The sequence below is a fragment of the Chanodichthys erythropterus genome, chromosome 1 (genome assembly GCF_024489055.1).
Source record: "Chanodichthys erythropterus isolate Z2021 chromosome 1, ASM2448905v1, whole genome shotgun sequence".
Classification (NCBI taxonomy): domain Eukaryota; kingdom Metazoa; phylum Chordata; class Actinopteri; order Cypriniformes; family Xenocyprididae; genus Chanodichthys; species Chanodichthys erythropterus.
In genome coordinates this window covers 23,889,608-23,909,898 of record NC_090221.1, presented here as the reverse complement: position 1 = coordinate 23,909,898, position 20,291 = coordinate 23,889,608, and the positions used below count along the sequence as shown (strand labels likewise).

General features: G+C 44.6%; 1 protein-coding gene across 3 annotated transcripts in view; it reads right to left on the bottom strand.

Moving 5' to 3' along the window:
- Positions 1-20,291, bottom strand: part of psd2 (pleckstrin and Sec7 domain containing 2) — a 355,353-nt gene that overhangs the window by 20,044 nt on the left and 315,018 nt on the right. For 2 of the 3 annotated variants that reach the window (XM_067390730.1, XM_067390737.1), the window contains one exon: positions 10,503-10,646. In XM_067390730.1, coding sequence (XP_067246831.1) covers positions 10,503-10,646 — 144 coding nt within the window. Of the gene's footprint in view, positions 1-10,502; positions 10,647-15,974; positions 16,061-20,291 lie in introns of those variants that run through there. The other variant, XM_067390744.1, reaches the window with a different exon arrangement.

The window sequence follows — 20,291 nt, the reverse complement described above, 5'->3', positions numbered from 1 at the left end:
GAGCGATAATCGATGCAGGGCCGCAAGCCTCCGTCCTTCTTGGCCACGAAGAAGAAGCTTGAAGCAGCAGGGGAAGTAGACGGGCGGATGTATCCTTGGTTAAGGGTCTCTTTGATATATTCCTCCATGGCCTTCTCCTCCGGTACTGACAGGGGGTATATGCGTCCCCTAGGCACTGGTTCACCCGGCAACAGATCGATGGCGCAGTCCCATGGCCGGTGTGGTGGAAGCTTGGAGGCGCGTTGCGGGCAGAAGACGTCACTGAAGTGGGCATAATCGGGTGGAATGTCGACGGAGCGCTTATCCACAGGGCTTTCGATGGAGGTTGCGTTCATGGAGATGTCTTTGGAGAGAGGAGATCTTGGAGTAGGAAGGTCTGGGAAGCAGCTGTAGAAGCAGTGGTCGCCCCACTTCAGGACTTCGCCCGTGCGCAGGGAGATGGTGGCGTTGTGTTGTTCCAACCATGGGCGCCCTAGAACCACGTCAGCGGTGGATTCCTCCAGAACCAGCAGATGGATGTTCTCGGTGTGGAAGATACCCACTTGCAGCTGAAGCGGTCCAGTCACCCATCGGATCATTCTTCGACTCAGGGGTTTGCCCGTGATGGAGTGGACCTTGTAAACAGTCGGAGAAGGCGAGGTCTTGAGCCCGAGGTGTCGACAGAGGGCGCCGGAGATGAAATTTCCTGCTGACCCTGAATCGAGGAGCGCCACCACTGGAATGGAAGCATTAGCAGCAGTAAGGTTTACTACAGTAGTAAGTGGTTTCATTTTTTGGATTGAGGGAATGATGGCACTCACCACGGGTCGAGGAGGACGAATTGGGCATGTGGAGATTACATGCCCAGGGGATCCACAATATAGACAGATTCAGGGTCAGCCGTCTCTGTCTTTCTGTAGAAGATAAGCGGGAGTTATCCACTTGCATGGGTTCACTTGCTGGTTCTGGGGAGCTGACAGGTTCGGACCGACAGAGGAGTGTGGTGGTTGGTGGCTGGCTCTGGTCCTCTAGGAGGCACGACTGCATACGAGAACCCACGCGGATGGCGAGTTGGATGAAGCGTTCGAGTCCTAGGGAGTCCTCGTATGCAGCGAGATGCAACCGCACGTTGGGCTCCAGCCCTTGTCGAAAGGTGGTGATGAGGGCTTGTTCGTTCCAACCACTGGTTGCGGCTAGCGTTCGAAACTGCAAGGCATAATCATTAACATTTTTGTTTCCTTGTTTAAGGTTGTACAATTTCTCACCAGTAGACGAGTCGGTCAGGGGTTTTCCGAAGACTTCTCTGAAGTGAGAGACGAATGCAGGGTATGATTTAACGACAGAGCTTCTTTGAGTCCAGAGAGAATCCGCCCATAGAAGGGCCTTACCTTGCAGTTGTGATATTATAAATGCTATTTTAGCCGTGTCGGTGGGGTAGAGGTGCGGTTGCATCTCCAGAACCAACTCATACTGTAGAAGGAATCCGCTGCATTCCTCCGCCGATCCAGAGTAGGGCGCCGGTTTGGCCATGGGACTGGCGGTGAAGACTGGAGAAGCAGCCGTGGCGGTGGATGCGGAAGCGGCAGCGGCGGTGGGTGCTGGTGATGGTGGTTGGGAGGTGAGTGCTCGACGTAATACGTCCACAAGCTCCTGAAAGGGGTCCTGATGGCTCATGCTGATGCTTAGCTGTTATGGTCCGGTCTTCTGTTATAACAGAGACACCGGAGGCAGGAATAAAAGCAGTTATGATGTTTATTGGGCATACAGCAGAGCAAAACGGGTGGTGAATGGAGTGGTGGAAGATTTCAGAGGTGGAATGAGAGATAATACAGTCCTTATTTACGTTGCAGATGAATGGAGAGGGAGACACTGGAGAAGGCAGAGGGGAACACTCACACACACTGGCAGGTAGGCACACGAGGAGAACTGGAGACAATGGAGACGAAGGAGATGATGAAGCTGGGTAAGTATTGCTTTGGGAGTCCTTGAGGTAAGTTTACAACTGGTGTAACACAAACGAGACCGGACAGTGAGTGTGGGGTTTAAGTGCTGGTGTTGATGACTGATGTGATGAGCTTCAGGTGGCGGTGATTAGTACGCTGGTGATTGGGTGCGTGGGTACTGGTGTGAGGTGGAACCTGACGTGTCTGTGACAATTGTTACCTCACTCTGACCATACCACATTAATTTTGTCACAGCACCACCTATTGGTCAAAAGTGATAAACCAGTAAATCCTTACTTTTGAGAGTATATATCATTTTTCAGCTCTTTTGCCTAAAATGATCTTAATAGGTCTTTAATTGTTCACTGTTGCAGTTGGTCTGATGCTAAAATATGAAAGACTAAAATAACTAAAATGTGATTAAGACTAAAGAGCATTTTCGTCTGAAGATAAAGACTAAGACTAAATCAAAAATGGCTGCCAAAATTAACACTGCTCCACACGTCACTTTTGTTCCACTACTGTATATTTATTAATGTATTACTCAACCTGTTTGTTTTTATAGTTTGTTTAGTTTCTAAATGCCAATAATACAATGGAAAACGCATTGTGGTCAGCATAAACCATGTTTATCCTCATTTCAGCTTTTATTTATTATACAAAAATGCTCAGTTAAAAACAACCCAAGTTGAGTTGAAAATAGACAAACCCAGCGGTTGGGTTAAATGTTTGCCCAACGTGCTGAGCAGTTTCATTTAACCCAACTATTATTTAAAAATGACTATATGGCTGGCTTAAAATGAACCCAAAATTGGTTGGAAATTAAAAATCAGACACATAATTACCCGAGGCAACAATAATAATCAAAAGGGTGAACATTTATTAATAAGCAATTTAATAATGTTTATTGTTTAATTATTATTCATTAAACTTTTTAATAAATGTTCAATTATTAAACATATTAATACATGTTAATTGCCAGCATACAGTGATCTGCGTATATGAGTACACCCCCTTTGAAAAGTAACATTTTAAACAATATCTCAATGAGCACAAAAACAATTTCCAAAATGTTGACAAGACTAAGCTTTATGTAACATCTGTTTAACTTATAACATGAAAGTAAGGTTAATAATATAAGTTAGAGAACTAATTTTCAGTTTTACTCAGATTAGGGTGATGAGCAAAAATGAGTACACCCCACTGAAAGTCTCTGGAGCAAAGCTAAATTTTAGACTACAAATATCTAATTTAACAAGAATTCAACCACAGGTGAGTCTAATTATTCATTACACAGGTGTCCAGCAGACAACTGACTATAAAAGGGTGTTAAAACCCCTTCCCATTTCATGCTGTCAGCAATGGCACCACATGGAAGAAAAATGTCACAACCTGAGAAAGAAAATAATTTCTTTACACCAGAAAGGTGAAGGCTACAAGTAGATCAGCAAAGCTTTACTTATCAGTCAGAATACTGTAGCAAAAGTAGTACAAACATTTTTAAAAAGATGGAACTGTAACCATCTCACAGAGACGTCCAGGTCGTCCATGGAAGTTAACACCACGACAGGAGCGTCTTCTAATGAGAAGGGTTGAAGAAAATCAGCATGCAAGTTCACTGCAGTTATCTAAAGAAGTAGGAAGCCAAACTGGGGTGACTATTTTGGGGTGCCTAGAGAATCAGTCAGTATCATATCATCTTGAGGGACTGTTCAACAGGCAACCCCGAAGCATGGCAAAGCAACGCAGAGTCTTGTTCCCTGTTCTCAGGGAACCATGGTTACATACGTAACCTGAGACGTTCCCTTTCGAAAGAGAACTCTACTCTGCATTTACCACATTTGGGGAATGATATACCCATGCCGCCATGCTTGAGGAAAAAGTGCATGCCAAGATAGCTAGACAAACGTCAAGCAGTTTCGAAAGAAACGCCAGATAGCAACTCACCCTCGGGTCACACAAAGGCTGTCAGTGACCGCATTCCCTACGGCCAACAGCCCAAGCTGAACCTCAAAGAGGCCTTCCGTAGAAAGCCTACCAAGGCTGCTCCAAGGCTTCTGGGACCAAATCTTCCAAAAAAGAAGGTCCCTTTAAGGGAATGTGGCCAGGGAACCGAAAGGACTACGGCCAGCCACTAGAAGGGGAACATAGTCACCCCAGTGCCACCAGGGAGGCCGACCTGGTCTGTCAGAGGACAAACTTAGTCTTGGCCAATCCTGTCTGAATACAGAATCTCAACAATGCATTCTTCAGAGAAGACAGCAAGTAAGAGTGACTGCGAAAAGCAGTAAGCAACTCAAACTGAATGAATTTCTTTGTTCTGCTAAACACGAAAGAAGATATTTGGAAGAATGTCAGAAACCAAACAGATCTTGCCCCCCATTGACTACCATAGTACTTATTTTTCCTAGTATGGCAGTAAATGGAGGGTGATGTCTGTTTAGTTACTGAAATCCTTTCAAATATCTTCCTTTGTGTTCAGAAGAAGAAAGAAATTCATACAGGTTTGGAACTACTTGAGGGTGAGTAAATGATGACAGAATTTTCATTTTTGGGTGAACTATCCCTTTAAAGCAAGAGGAGTACAACATACGCCATTCATGATCTAAAGGAGGCCCAAAAACGGGCCTAAAACTTCAGACAGACACATGGCCTTAGCTTGTGACAGTGTTTCAAGCTCCAGGAAGGACAAACAACTGAACTACAGGGAGGTTCAATAAGTCACCTGGGGCCCTGGCCAACCAGCAGTGTACTCAGCAAAACACCTCTAAACTCTCTCAGCGAGAGGAGTACACTATTACATACACCAACATGTTTTCAAAGGAGGCCCGAGGGCCTACTACTTGTAAACACGCAGCGTTTGTCTAGTGGCCACTAAAGTTCTAGGAGCAAAATAGAACCAACCTACTTATGAGGTAGCTACTTAGCTCAACTAGATCTAAAGGATAAACACAAACCAAGCTCAAGGAAGTAAATGTAGAAAATGTAAGGTTTACTACAAAAAAAAAAAAAAATCACCCTGAGAGGCCAGCCACTCAGCAACGTACTCAGTAAAAACATTTTTTACTCTTAAAGTGAGATGAGTACACAAACGAATGCCAACATGCTACACAGGAGGCCCAGAAGGCTTGCAACTTGCAAACATGTGGCATCTACTAGTGGCAATCATGAACAAGCTTAACACAACCTGAGCTAAGTCTACACATTCCAACAGGCAATGTACCATAATCTACACAATTACAGGGGCACAATGAAATGCTATCATGATCTCAGGGAGGCCTACAAAAGGCCTACTACCTCAAACAGACACGAGCATAGACCTGTGGCAGTGCTAAACTAAGTGAGCAAAACTCATGACCATACACCATCAACACTTGTAAACACAAGCTGCTAAACTAGAAGGAGGCTAAATCCAATAGAGCCTACAACTCCTACAGTTATATGCAATATAGCTGTTGTGGCAATGATCAAACTAGCGGGAGCTAACAGAAACCAAACTGAAAGTGAGGTTCTCTACACTCAACCTGAGAGTGCAATCCAACAGGTGATGCACTCAGTGAAACACTACAAACCCTAACCGGGGAGTACAATAGTCACCATGCTCTTAACTAGAGGATAACATAAGCCTACTATTATGAGGACAGGTGCTAACCTGTGGCAGCACTAGAGTAAAGCTCACATACGTGTAGGGCAAAGACTAGAACCCAAAGCAAACATAACGCTTTGTAATATACATGCTATCCTGAAAAGGATAAATGCTTTCACCAAACAGAATTAAAAATCTGTACTGAACCCTAGAGAATGGAAGCTAAAAATAAGATAGCACCGTAAATTCAAACTTGAATGTTAATTCAAGGGGCTCAGGGGAAAGACAAATTCATAGCATCATAGTTCTAGAGAGTGGGGCCTAGCATACACTTATCTACACAAAGATAAGGGCCTACCACCTAAGACCACAGTATCAGGGAGGCTCATAACAGCCTACTACCTTAGCTGTTATCCTCAGACATTGCACCTACACAATAAACAAGGGGAAATGGGCCAAACAAATCCCTCAGGAGGAGGCCAGAACTAGGAACTATACAACCTACCAAGGGATAGTAGAGTTCCCTGTCAAAAGGGAACTGTATGGCGTCGCAAAGGTGAGGAATACAAAGAAAAATGCATGGTGCCTACTGTGAAACATGGTGGTGGCAGTGTCCTTATATGGGGCTGCATGAGTGCTGCTGGTGTCGGGGAGCTGCATTTCATTGATGGCATCATGAATTCACAGATGTACTACTCTATACTGAAAGAGAAGATGCTACCATCACTCTGTGCCCTTGGTCGTCATGCACTTTTCCAATAATGATCCTAAACACACATCTAAGGCCACTGTTGGATTTCTGAAGACTGTTGGATTTCTCCTGATCTGAACCCTATCGAACACCTATGGGGAATTCTGAAGAGACAAGTTGAGCATCACTCTCCATACAGCATCCAGTCTTTAAAATTCTTGAAGAATGGAAAAAGATGAATGTTGGAAAATGTCTTGTTCATTCCATGCCTAGAAGACTGTCATTAAAATCATGGAGGCCATACAAAGTACTAGATGCAGTAGTTTTTGTTGTGGGGTGTACTCATTTTTGCATCACCCTAATTTGAGTAAAACTGAAAAAGGTGTAATCTAAGTTATATTATTAACTTTACTTTCATGTTATTAGTTAAACAGATGTTATATAAAACTTAGTCTTGTCAACATTTTGGAAATTGTTTTTCTGTTCATTGAGATTGTTTAAAATGTTACTTTTCAAAAGGGGTGTACTCATTTACGCTGAGCACTGTATTTTGTGTTCATTTTAAGCAAGCAATAAATACAAATAAAGTAATTTTTAAACAATAGTTCAGTTAAATAATTAAAAAAAATATATATATATATATCCATATTTAAAACTTTATAATCTAAAATAACTAGCTTCCACCAGATGACAGTACGCATACTGCACAAGTTGACCTGCACCAAGTGAGTAAACGGTGACACAATGTATGATGCAGGATGTAGGAGTAGCTCTCACGGTTCAAACAAATAGGGCTGTGCAACAGACTGAAGCTCATCTTCTCTTATATCAACATTTAAATCTAATTCGTGACCAGTGTTTTGTTTTGCTCCATCGTCTGCGCATCCATGTTCGTCACTGCACATGTGTCAGGTCAGAGTTCACTCTTCCACTGTAAATCGATGTGTACGACCGTCTGCCAGAAGCTAGTTATTTTACTTTATAAAGTTTTAAATATGTATATTTTTCTTATAAAAACCCATTGCTTCATTTCAGAAGGCCTTTATTAACCCCCCTGGAACCGTATGTATTATTTTTTTATGATGGATGGATGAATTTATATTTATTTTGGGATTTGTAGTATTTATTGTCAACCTTTGACATTAATAACAAGATTCACAGGGAACGTTTTCTCCTCTTCTTTAAAAGTTAAAAAGTTTAAAAGCCTATTTATTTTGCTATTATAACAAAGATCAGGTCTCTTCAAGTAGTTTCATTTGAGGGCCAGATTATCAAATCAAAAAGTTGGGCCAGGAGGGGGGTGGGGGGTCTTATTGGTAAAAATATTTTATTAATTATTGGGCTTATATTAAAATATTTTCACAGTGAGAGTTGGTAACCACAGGTAAAACCATACATGGCTACTCACTACCACTGTCAAATGATATTATATTAAGATATGTTATATAGGCCTATAAAAAAAAAAAAAACACCTAAACACAGGTATAAACTACACCTTAACAAAGACATGCATTATATATTCCCCTACTCACCTAATAAATATTGCAATATAAATGGCTATAACAGTTTTCAAAATAAATTTTCCACATTTCCACAGACCATGGTAATTTACTACAGTTCATTCATAGTAAATGTTTGTAAGGGTGGTGATTTTGTGTAGTTCAAAGTAAACTAATGAAACACATTAAAACAGCACTATTTGTTCTGTATTTGTTGTTACTGACCGAGAAACAATTACAGATGATTCAGAGCCAGATCGTTGTGTAAGCGTGTTTTGCCAATTCACTGAAAAGAAAGTCGACAGAAATACGGGACATGCATAATAACTGTTAGGTTAGTTGCAGTTTGTTATTTGCAGTTTGCAATGATTTCCCTGTTGACCATGACTATGATCAACAGACCTGTAACCTAATAGTTGGTCATGACAGGGCTGGACATTAACACCTGCCAAATGTGGGTGGATTTCAGCTGTGGCAAACAGTCAAATGCACACAAAATAATATAAAAATATACAATACTCTTGGTGAGTATTCATGTAAACACAGTCAGTTATGTTTTAAGTGAACAAACAGTTGAGAAAAAAAAACGCATGTGTAACAGTATAATGGGTCTATGCATCAGTTCTTAAAGTGACAGCAAACTAATATACCTGCTGCCAAATTATGAGATAATATTAAAAATATCTATATAGCAGTTTTTCCTGTGAAATTGGGACCAGTGAAAATGAGTGACTAGTAACTTTGGAAAAACACTAGCCACAGTAGCTTATGAGCAAAAAAAATAATGTCAAACCCTGGTCATTATCCACCAGCTGTGTTTTAAAGATTCTATTTTGTGACCTACAGTAGGTAGTCAACTAAAATGCCTATTAACTGCCATGAGACCATGGCATTAAATACAACCCAGTCACATGTCACTCATTCGTGAAATCACCACTAGGTGGTGCAAAGGGACGGTTTCCAATATTGCTCAGTAAGGCCTTAATTTACTTGTAAATGAAGATAATTTTGTAAGTGAAGATAAAATAATGAAATAAATTACTGGTAATAATAATAATAACAATAGTAATATAATTTGATAACATTTAATCTTGGATAATTATTATATAAGTTATTATATAAATGTTCAAGCTATTTGACTATTGTTACAGTAAATTAATACAGTGTCGGCAGTGTAAATGCTTACATTTTACTGTACAGTACTAGCCAGTATTTTAGATTATTACACAAGGTGTACATTATGCCATAAAATAAATCAAATGATGGTGGATTTTAGGCGGAACAGTGATATAGCCTATAGTTTTCTAACACATATATTTATTTAGCCTACTTTGTCAATATCATGACCAAATTAGTGTGACCACATTATTTAAAAATAAAATGTTTGAAACAGCATTTAATAATTCACTGATGTATTTCAACAGGTCACACATGCATTTAAACATTTATTCCCGTACAACACAGAGCCCTGTGCATAACATGCAGAAAATGAATTAGAAAATTGTTGATAACTTTTTATTAAATCGTTCCTTTGTAAATGAATTAAAAAATTGTTGATCACTTTTTATTACATCGTTCTTTGTGGCAAGAAGAACACTTGTATTAATTAATTCATATGATTTGGAAAATGAATAAACAAATAATAAGTAGGCTAAAAGGTAGCCACAATTTAACTAATAACCTCATGTTTTAACTAAAACAAATGATTAATAAAACATGCTTGTGAGATGATTTTTTTTTTCTTCCCATGTGCGGGTCTCCGTAAATTGGCATAAACATTTTCAACACAGACCTTCATAAAGTCTGGGGACAGATAAACTTATTATTGCAGATTTGTACAGAGAGTTCAGTTTGTGTTCCTTGTGTGATGGAATGAATAAAAAAAGACAGTTATTACAGCAAAAATATAATATTTAATATAAATATTTAATATAAAAGTTTTATATTAAATAATCATTATTTTATGTTGTATTAGTTTTTTTTTTTTTTTTTTTTTTCCAATAAAACATAAACTTTGTTATTAGCCTATGAACAAAATGCAGAGCGGTCACTGATCCAGATTTGAACGTGCCCCCTTGCACTATATAATAAAAAAAAAAAATACACCACAAGACCATCATGTCTCACAGTCAGTGCCAGAAATATCACCAAAAAAATAGGAGCAATGATGCTCATATCTTTACTATTGCGAAGTGAGACGAATGAAGAGCACTTCTCTTCCACGTGCGCAGACATTCTTAGTACTGATGGAAAAGGGAATTTCTAGGTATTTTGTGGAAAGTCAACTCGTAGTCGAGTGGTAGAGCGTTGACCAACAATGCCAGTGAAACAGGTTCAAATCCTGAACAAATAGGCTTATGGATAGCCTACCTGAAGAGTGTTTTAACTTATAGAGCAGGCAAAGGCAAAGTTCCTTTCAGGATAAATGTCTTGATGTGTCCAAATGTATCTTAAATTATAAATATTGTAATGGATTTAAATGTTTTACATTAAAATGTTTAATCCATTGTTCAATCCAAGAGTTTCAACTGGTTTTTGGAGTGTTTGAGCTGTGTGTTATGATTGTCAACAACTGACATTATTACTTGAACTGCTGAGGAATGCATCAATGAACGCTGGTTGAATACCATCTGTATTTTAATAAAAAAAAAAAAAAAGTTTTTAATCAATAAAAAAAAAAACATTCTTCTTCTGTTCTTCTCGATTAGCCTAGTACAACAGCTAAAGCATTAATGTAATATCTAAAATGACAAACAGAAGCATTTGCATGAGCTCTGAGACAGATGACTTTGTATTGGTCTGACCTCATAGGTTAAATAGTGCTCTTTGATTCGATACTCTTCTGATTCTTTGCTCTTGGGTGTCAGATCTGGTGGGCTTCTCTTGTGTTCCTCCAACTCCAGAGAGATCTGCTTCAGTTTGTTCTCATGGGACTTCAGTTGCTCCTCCTGCATAAATCATAAACACCATCATGTGTATACTGTACACTGCCTTTTTTCTTTTTAATAATACATACAACAGTCAACAATAGGACTATACAATGACACACATTTCATCATTATTGCATTAATATAATATGGCCTAGGGCTGGACGGTATGACTGTATATATCATGGCTAAGGTATAAAATGTCTAGAGATTTTGCTATATCGAGTATATTGCGGTATGTAAATATATACAAGTAGCACAGCACAACTTACATTTTAAAGTGATGAAACTTATAAATGAGACAAAGTGCTGGACTTGCTCGATAAAGATAGTTAAGTGCAATACATCATGAAAAAGAACTTGCATGCTCGCACTGACTGGCACACTGCCAAGACATGCGGACGAAAGCTGCCTCTCTCAGAAGGCGATCATGAATAAGGGAGGTGCTTGATGATAAAAATAGTTATCGAGGACAATAAGCTGTGAAAAAGTGCTCACGCTGACTGTTTCTGATACACAGCTGAAGCGCGCGCAGAGAAAGCCGCGCATCTCAGCATGTGATCACAAATTCACTTCTCTTTCACATCTTATTGTACTCTTGAAAGCTCAAATACACACATTTATGTCCAAATTCCCATTGTGTGGAGTATTCATGTAAACACAGTCGATTTTGTCTCAAGTGAGAGTAAATAGTTGGGTGTAAACCGAATGTTTGTCAGTATAATGGACAACTGTATCATGATGTGTGACAACATACACTTTGAGGGTGGAGGGAGAAAGCCTTCGCTCCAACACTTCTTACAGGAAGGAAAGCACTGACCTAACCGAGCAAGATCGGGAGTCCTCTCGGTGAGAACACCACCACTCGATGAACCGGTTCAACTTCAATGCATAGAGGTGCCTCGTAGAAAGAGCTGATGGTGTCTACAGCTGACTGGGGTAGATCACTTAGAACCTCCGCGTCCCGTCCAGGGACCAGACATGGAGTTTCCAGAGCGGGTGCCATAGGGTGACCCGGCTCTGAGTCAGAAGGTCCTTCCTCAGAGGAATGGGCCAAGGAGGTGCTGTCGTAAGCAGCATCAGTTCTGGGAACCAGGTCCGGTTGGACCAATAGGGTGCAACTAGCAGGACCTGCTCCTCGTCCTCCCTGACTTTGCACAGCAGTTGCGCAAACAGGCTCACTGGGGAAAACACATATTTGCAAAGATCCTGGGGCCAGCTCCATCCGTGCCGAGAGTGCCCTCGGTCAGGGAGTAGAACAACTGGCAATGGGCTGTGTCCGGGGAGGCAAACAGATTTATCTTTGCAGCCCTAAAACGCTGTCAAATCAGCTGGACCGCCTTGGGATGGAGCCTCCATTCTCCCGGAAGTGGAGGCTGCTGTGAGAGCTCATCAGTTGCACGGTTGAGCACATCTGGGATGTGAATGGCACAAAGCGACCTCAGATGCTTCTGTCTCCATAAGAGAAGATTCCGGGTGAGTTGCGACATGCGACGGTAACGTGGACCACCCTGGGGGTAGATGTATGCAGCAGTCGCAGTGTTGTCCGTACATGCTTGCCTAGTAGCAGCCGTTTGAAGCGTCCCAGCACAAGACGTACTGCTAGCAACTCAAAACAATTTATATGCCACTGCAGTTGGGGCCCCAGCCATAGACCTGAGACTACATGCCTGTTGTACATGGCTCCCCAACCGGTGGTGGAAGCATCTGTGGGGACCACAGCATGCCTGGACACCTGTCCCAGGGGAACACCAGCCCGCAGGAATGAGGGATCTGACCACGGTGTGGTCACGGGGTGCCACGGGGTACGATGGCAGCTCGGTGTGATGGGCATACGGAGCATGCTGTGTTGCCATGCCCATCTCAGGACTCGGCTGTGAAGCCAGTACTGAAGCGGCCTTATATGAAGCAATCCAAATGGCGTGACTGCGGCTGCGGATGCCATATGCCCCCGGAGCCTCTGAAATAATTTCAGTGGAGCCACTGTCCTGCTCTTGAGCGAACTCAGGCAGTTCATCACTGACTGGACGCATTCCTCAGTGAGACACACTGTCTGATGGACTGAGTCCAATTCCATCCCGAGAAAAAAGATCCTCTGCATGGGTGTGAGTTTGCTCTTTTCCCAGTTGACCCGAAGACCCAACCGGCTGAGCTGAGCTAACACCAGATCCCTGTTTTCGCACATCCCTGTGAAGAACAATGGCTACCTCCACAACCTTGGTAAAGACGCCAGGCGACAGGGCCAGCCCGAAGGGTAAGACTTTGTACAAATATGCCTGTCCTTCGAACACAAACCGTAGAAAGGATCTGTGTCAAGGAAGAATCAAGACGTACACGTCCTTCAGGTCGATCACTGAAAATTATTCTCGGGGAAAGATGAATTCAAAAATGCATTTCTGCACCAACATCTTGAACGGCAGCCTGTGAAGGGACCGATTCAGAACTCGCAGATCGAAAATTGGCCATAGCCCACCGCCTTTCTTGGGTACAATGAAGTAGGGGCTGTAAAACCCTGACATCATATCGGCAGGAGGGACCAGCTCTATTGCGTTCTTCGCCAGTAGGACTGCAATCTCCGCCCAGAGAACAGGGGCATCACTCGCAGGGACACGAGTGAAGTGAATGCCTCTGAAAACTGGGGGATGACGGGAAAACTGAATCACATAGCCGAGTCTGATCATGCGGATGAACCAGCGGGTCAGGCTCGGAAGCGTTAACCAAGCTCTCAGAATCAGAGTCAACGTAACCCTTGGCTGCCCCGCCATCCAGGGTGGTGAAGGTGGAAGAGGGACCAGATCGACTTCTGACATAAAAAGGTGTCTTCCATGATCTGGTCACCTCCTCATGCACTTCCGGAAAGAATAGTACCGGGGAGGGGCGCTGAGAACAAGCCGCCCCGAGAAACCAATCGTTCAACCGAGAAGGTTTGGGACACGGTGGAGAATTCAAGGTGAGCCTAACCTTCTCAGCGGCCCGGGAAAGCATAGCAGTCACCTCTGGTTCGGGCTCTGGCAATGCTACTCTCCCAGAAGGAAGCAGCGCAGCCAAGTCTTCATCTCCAGATGACTCTTACTCGCCTTCCGATGCCATGATCGACATCTGGTACTCAGCAGGTGCGCCAAAAGAAGTGGCTAGTTGCTCCTGAGAGGGACCAGCGCGATCTTCTGGAAGCACCACTGGCTGCAGTGTGCTGGAGGGATTAGGGGCCCACGGAGATGGTCTTGGCGGGAAAGCCCTAACCCTGATCCTCAGGTCACCTCACCTCTGCCGCCCTCCAACAGCAGAACTGGGCATAGGGGAGGGGACTTTGAGAACCAAAGTACGAGAGTCTCGACCGTAACTCTGCGGTAGTCATGTTTCCGCAGTGGACACATGAACTATCCACAAAAGTTGACTCAGCATGCTGAATGCCCAAGCATGTGATACAGCGATTGTGACCATCGGCTGGGGCCAGGGAATGACCGCATTCAGGCAAGGGCGGAATGACATCTTTAAAAATGCTCTTTTAGAAGGAGGAAAACTTACTCTTTGTCTGGTGAATAGTAGGTTCACACTGGTCGCCTACAATCAGCACACACAGAGAACCAGCTCAAATCACAAATCTTGTCCGGTCAGACCACAACAGACTTGTTGTGAAAACAGCAGTTGAGAGCTCTGTTAAAGGCTCGCGGCTGCCGCTGTAGCGTGCTGTCACACCAAAACCGATGACAGAAGAAAGCTTTCTGCAAAAAGCTTGTTTCTTCACACTGAAGAGATCTCAGAAGGGAACGAATGACTGCTCGGCTCCGAAGCAAAAAAGAGTGCGAGTGCACCTGCTTCTGCATTTATACCTGCTCCTTGGGGTAGGTCACATGACACAAAGCTCGCACACCAATGTGCATTGGCTTGTTTAGTTTACACTCTAAGGTGATTGGGCTCTCGTGCGATATCCCAATTCATCGGTTCACTTCTAGCGTACGTCGAACGTGACCGACCGAAAGGAAACAAATATTCTCTGTTTATGTAATCTGTTTGAAAAGGGAGAGGTGTCAGTCGTTCACTTGTCAGCTCATTATCCACTAATGCACCCATGCCCACAGAGCAAACAAATTCTGAGGCGATACATGCAACAAAGAGTGAACGCCTGCATCAGCTAGGAAAAAAGCATCAAGCTTAGTCAGCTTCATGTGCTTTTCATCATTTTGAGATGCGGTGAGGAAAAATTCTAAAAGGATTTGCCTGGAAGAGCGTGAGTGGTTTCACTTTCATTTCGCGGATCAATTTGATCAAGTCGAGGATTGTGAATGGTAAGTTTTTTATTCCCAAATTATTTATTCTAATCGCGATACAGTCTAGTGTCTGTCAATATTAAGCCGCAAAAAGACTGTTTAAATATGAATCCTGCATGTTCTTTGTCTCTGTGTGAATGATTCATAAAATGTAATAGCAATATGAATGTTTAGACAATATTTTTTTTGGCCTGTTTTGGACAGATTATGAAGGGTTTACTGTAAAATAGCCTATATAGTGTCACATCAAGGAAGCTTTCATTCGCAAGGAATGATGAATGAAGCACAGAAATAAATTATATTTTAAAGTATATGCAAATAGAAACCTCTTATTTTAAATTGTAAAAATATTTCACAGTATTGCTGTTTTTTTTTTCTGTATTTTTGATCAAATAAATGCAGGCTTGATGAGCATGAGACTTCTTTCAAAAACATTAAAAATAGTAATATGTGTCAAATCTTTTGACCAGTACTGTAATTTAAAATATAATAGGCCTATACAAAATTTTCTTCACATGATGTGCAATAATATGTGCATACATAAGATCACAAAGACCATGTTTTCTGTTAAGAATGGACATTATATTAACCTCTTCCACTCTGCCGGCCCGTGGGCGGGCCGAAACGACGTCATAATATTTTCACTTATTTTGTTTTAAAATTTCTGGAGATACTACCAACCCATATATGGTACCATTTGAAAGCTTAGAATCTAATCTTTACAAAGAATATAATGATTTCTGTGTTTATGTTACACAAATTAGTAAGATAAAGCTTAAATATACAATCATGCCAAAAAAACCCTCCCCTTGACTACGATGAGGAAATATAAATATGAATATGAATTTTTCGCATATTTCATAAAACAGACATGTCATATATCAGAAGAAAACTCTCATTCTCAAGAATTTGGCTATATAGTTTATTTTATTGTTTTAACAACATCATTTGAACGATCTTCAAAAGAATTGCGCAATAAATTTGATAAATGTGGAAAAAAACAAACACAAACGTCACATTTCTACCCCTTTCAATGCTTCTCTAAGATAAAATCAGCAACCAACTCTATATCATCTTTTACCTTATGAAGTTTTCTTTCAAATGAGCCTACTTTCACTTTTCTGTGAGCTTATATTGGTAAATAATCCACTGTTATGTCCCGGTTGTCTGAAACACAAAATGGAGACGAATGAAGAAACACGCGATCTTCACACCATCATCCAAACGGTCTGGCTTCCTTCAGTGATGACGATGATATACATATCAGGCATGTGTATAAAGCTAAAGCATGCCTTATGAACGACTCCTGTATGTCACTGGAATCATCTTTACCTTCATTACAATCATCATCCATCAAACCTTTTTAGCGACACTGGTTCCCTTTCAGTCGGTCACGTTCTACTTATTTCAGTAGAGACCGACGAATTGGGATATCATTAGAGAGCCCTATCAGCTTCGAGTGAATTAAAACAGGCCAATGGAATTGGCATGCGATATTTGCATAATGCACACAACGCCTTCGACAGGTGTATATAAATAGGAAGCAGATAAAATCGCACTCTGTCTTTCGCTTCGGAGCCAACCGGTTGGTGTTCTTCAGCTATCAAGACTTCAGTGTACTGAAACAAAGCCTTTGAAGAGGTTCAGCACTTTGTGTTGGTGTGACGGCACAACAGCTAGGTTTCAAGCTTCCTGAGGAGCCTGAGCATTGAGCTCTCAACTGCTGTTATCACAGCAAATCAGTCCATATTACTGCAGTTGTCTGTTGCGATTTGGGCCGGTTCCTCTGTTGTGTTCGGGGAGTGGTGTACCCGAACACATCGTGACACTCCCTGTGTGCTTCAGCACAAGAGAGCTGGTTCTTCCCCTTCTAAAACAGCTTCACAAATGAACCCTTTGTCTTTATCAAGATGTCATTTTGTCTGTGCATTATTGGGTGCGGTCGTTCCCTGGTCCCCCGCTTATGGGCACAATCGCTGCATCACGTTCTTGGGCGTTCAGCATGCTGAAGCAGCGTTTGTAGATAGTTCATGTTCTCAACGCGGGAACATGACTATCACAGTGCTGAGATTGAGACTCTCGTTCCTTGGTTCTCAGGGAGCGGGGGTCCCCTCCCCTATCCCCTATGTGGCCGTTTTCTCTGGCTCCGGCCAGGAAGGTGGTTCGTCAGCGTATAGGCAGGGTGATCTGAGAATTAATGGTCAGGGCTTCCCCGCCGGGCGTTGCTCCGCAGGCCCCTGTCCCCTCTCCAGCAATGCAGCCCCTGGTGCTGCCTTTAGATCGCGCAGATCCCTCTACGGAGCAGCCAACCGTTTTCCTTTGGTGATGTCGATCACAGCATCGGAAGGTGAGCATGAGTCCTCGGGAGATGAAGACTCGGCTGCGCTGCCTCCCTCCAGGACTGTAGCATTGCCCGAGGCTCGTGTGGAACCCTCCACCGTGTCCCGGTCCTTCCCGGCTTGACAATTGGTACCTCGGGGCGGCCCGCGCTGGTCAAATCCAGCGCCTCGCCTCGATGCCTTTCTTCCCGTAAGTGCACGATGAGGTGACCAAGTCCTGGTAGATGCCGTATAGCATCTGTGCGAGACCTGGACCCTCGTCTGCCTTCACATCCCTGGATAGCGGAGAGGCTAAGTGATACACGCGGATTCCCCCAGTCGAGCGGTCTGTGTCCAACGGCCACTGGCTGGCTCGGTGAACCGCGTCTCCCATCCCGGGCCTGTAAATTCATCAGGATTGACAGAGAAAGCTTATAGAGCCTGTGGACAAGCTGCCTCCGCCCTGCATGCCATGGCCATTTTGCAAGTATATCAGGCAAAAGCGTTGATGGAGATGCCCCAGGGAGGTCTTGACCAACAGTTGCTTGGGGAGCTGCGCGTTGCCACCGACTTAGCCCTCCAGGCGACTAAGGTGACAGCACGTTCTGTTGGTCATGCGATGTCTACCTTTGTAGTCCAGCAGCGCCACCTCTGGCTTACCCTAGCATGAGGGAGACCGATAAGCATCGGTTCTTGGACTCCCCCGTCTCAGGTCGGCCTCTTTGGCGACGAGGTGGAGAGCTTCGCCCAACACTTCTCCACTGCACAGAAGCAGGCTGAGGCCATTAAGCAAGTCTTGCCCCGGTGGTCCGCCCCCTCAGCCCCCTCTCACTTCACCAGCAGGTTCCAGTGTGATGGTGCAGGCTGCGCCCCGTGTGTGGTGCCTTTGGTCCCGCTGGCTCGGTGTCTGGAAGCCTGGATAGCGCTCCCCAGTCCGTCCCGCTGGCTCATTCGTACTATCAGACTTGGCTATGCGATTCAGCCCGGCATCCCCGGTCTTCAGGGGTGTCAACTACACTCAGGTGTCACTGGATTACGCACCTGTTCTCCGGGTGGAGATTGCTGTTCTCCTGGCGAAGGATGCAATCGAGCCGGTCCCTCCAGCCGATATGAAGTCAGGGTTTTACAGCCCCTACTTCTTTGTACCCAAAAAGGGCGGTGGGCTATGGCCAATTCTGGATCTGCGTGTCCTGAACCGGTCCCTGCACAAATTGGTTTGCAGCGATCGACCTGAAGGACGTGTACTTTCATGTCTTGATTCTGCCTCACCACAGACCCTTTCTACGGTTTGCGTTCGAGGGTCGCCCTTCGGGCTGGCCCTGTCGCCCCTCGTCTTCACGAAGGTTGTGGAGGCAGTCATTGTTCCACTCAAGGAACAGAGCGTTCGCATCCTCAACTACCTTGACGACTGGCTCATCATGGCCAGCTTGCGAGAGCAGTTGTGCGAACACAGGGACATGGTGTTAGCTCACCTCATCTGGTTGGGTCTTCGGGTCAACTTGGACAAGAGCAAACTCGCCCCCAGGCAGAGGATCTCTTATCTCGGTATGGAACTGGACTCGGTCGCCCAGACAGTGCGCCTCACTGAGGAGTGCGTCCAGTCGGTGTTGAACTGCCTGGGTACGCTCAAGCACACTTTCAGAGGCTCCTGGGGCATATGGAATCTGCAGCCACGGTCATGCAGCTCGGATTGCTCCATATGAGGCCACTTCAACACTGGCTCCGCGGCCGGGTCCCGAGATGGGCTTGGCAGCGTGGTATGCTCCATGTCCCTGTTACACCGAGCTGCCGTCACACTCTCACCAAGTGGTCAGACCCTTAGTTCCTGCGGACTGGAGTTCACCTCGAACAAGTGTTCAGGCATGCTGTGGTCCACACAGATGCCTCTGCCACCGGGTGGGGGGCCACGTACTCCCGTCGCATGTCGCAACTCGCCCGCCATCTCTTGCTACAGAGTCAGAAGCATCTGAGGTCGCTTCGTGCCATTCATGTCCCAGGTGTGCTCAACTGTGCAGCCGACAAGCACTCACAGCAGCCACCACTTGCGGGCGAATGGAGACTCCATCCCCAGGCGGTCCAGCTGATCTGGCAGCACTTCGGCGAGGCCCAGATAGATCTGTTCGCCTCCCCTGAGACTGCCACGACAGCCCCTCCCTGGCCCATTCCTCTGAGGAAGGACCTCCTGAGTCAGAGATGAAGCACCCTGTGGCACCCACGTCCCGACCTGTGGAACCTCCACGTGTGGTCCCTGGACGGGATGCTGAGGTTCTGAGTGATCTCCCGCAAGCGGTCGTAGACACTATCACTTCCACTAGAGCTCCTTCCACGAGGAGCCTCTATGCATTGAAGTGGAACCTGCTCATTGAATGGTGCTCGGACATGCTCGGTCAGATCTGTGCTTTCCTTCCTGTAAGAGGGCCTGGAGCGAAGGCTGTCTCCCTCCACCCTCAAGGTGTATGTTGCCGCTATCGCCACACATCACCATGCAGTTGATGGCAAGTCCTTGGGGAAGCACGATCTGAACATCAGGTTCCTGAGGGGGGCGAGGAGACTAAATCTGCCTCGCCCTTCCTCCATACCCTCTTGGGATCTCACCCTGGTACTTACATCTCTCCGGGGTCATCCCTTCAAACCTTTGCAATCAGTTGAGTTAAAAGTACTGTCCCTTAAGACCATCCTCCTGGTTGCATTGGCCTCAGTGAAGAGGGTAAGAGACCTGCACGCATTTTCGGTTGACAAATCATGCCTGGAATTCGGGCCCGGTGACTCTCACGTTATCCTGAGACCCCGGCCCGGATACGTGCCCAAGGTTCCTACCACTCCCTTCAGACATCATGTAGTGAACCTGCAAGCGCTGCCTTCGAGGGAGGCAGACCCAACCCTAGCTTTGCTCTGTCCCGTCCGCGCTCTTACAGAGGCCAGCAGAAGGAAAAGGCTGTCTCCAAGCAGAGGATGGCCCACTGGATAGTGGATGCCATCGCCCTGGCGTATGAATCCCAGGGTGTGCCTTGCCCGCTCGGGTTGAGAGCCCACTCCACCACAGGAGTGGCCTCTTCCTGGGCGCTGACACACGGCGCCTC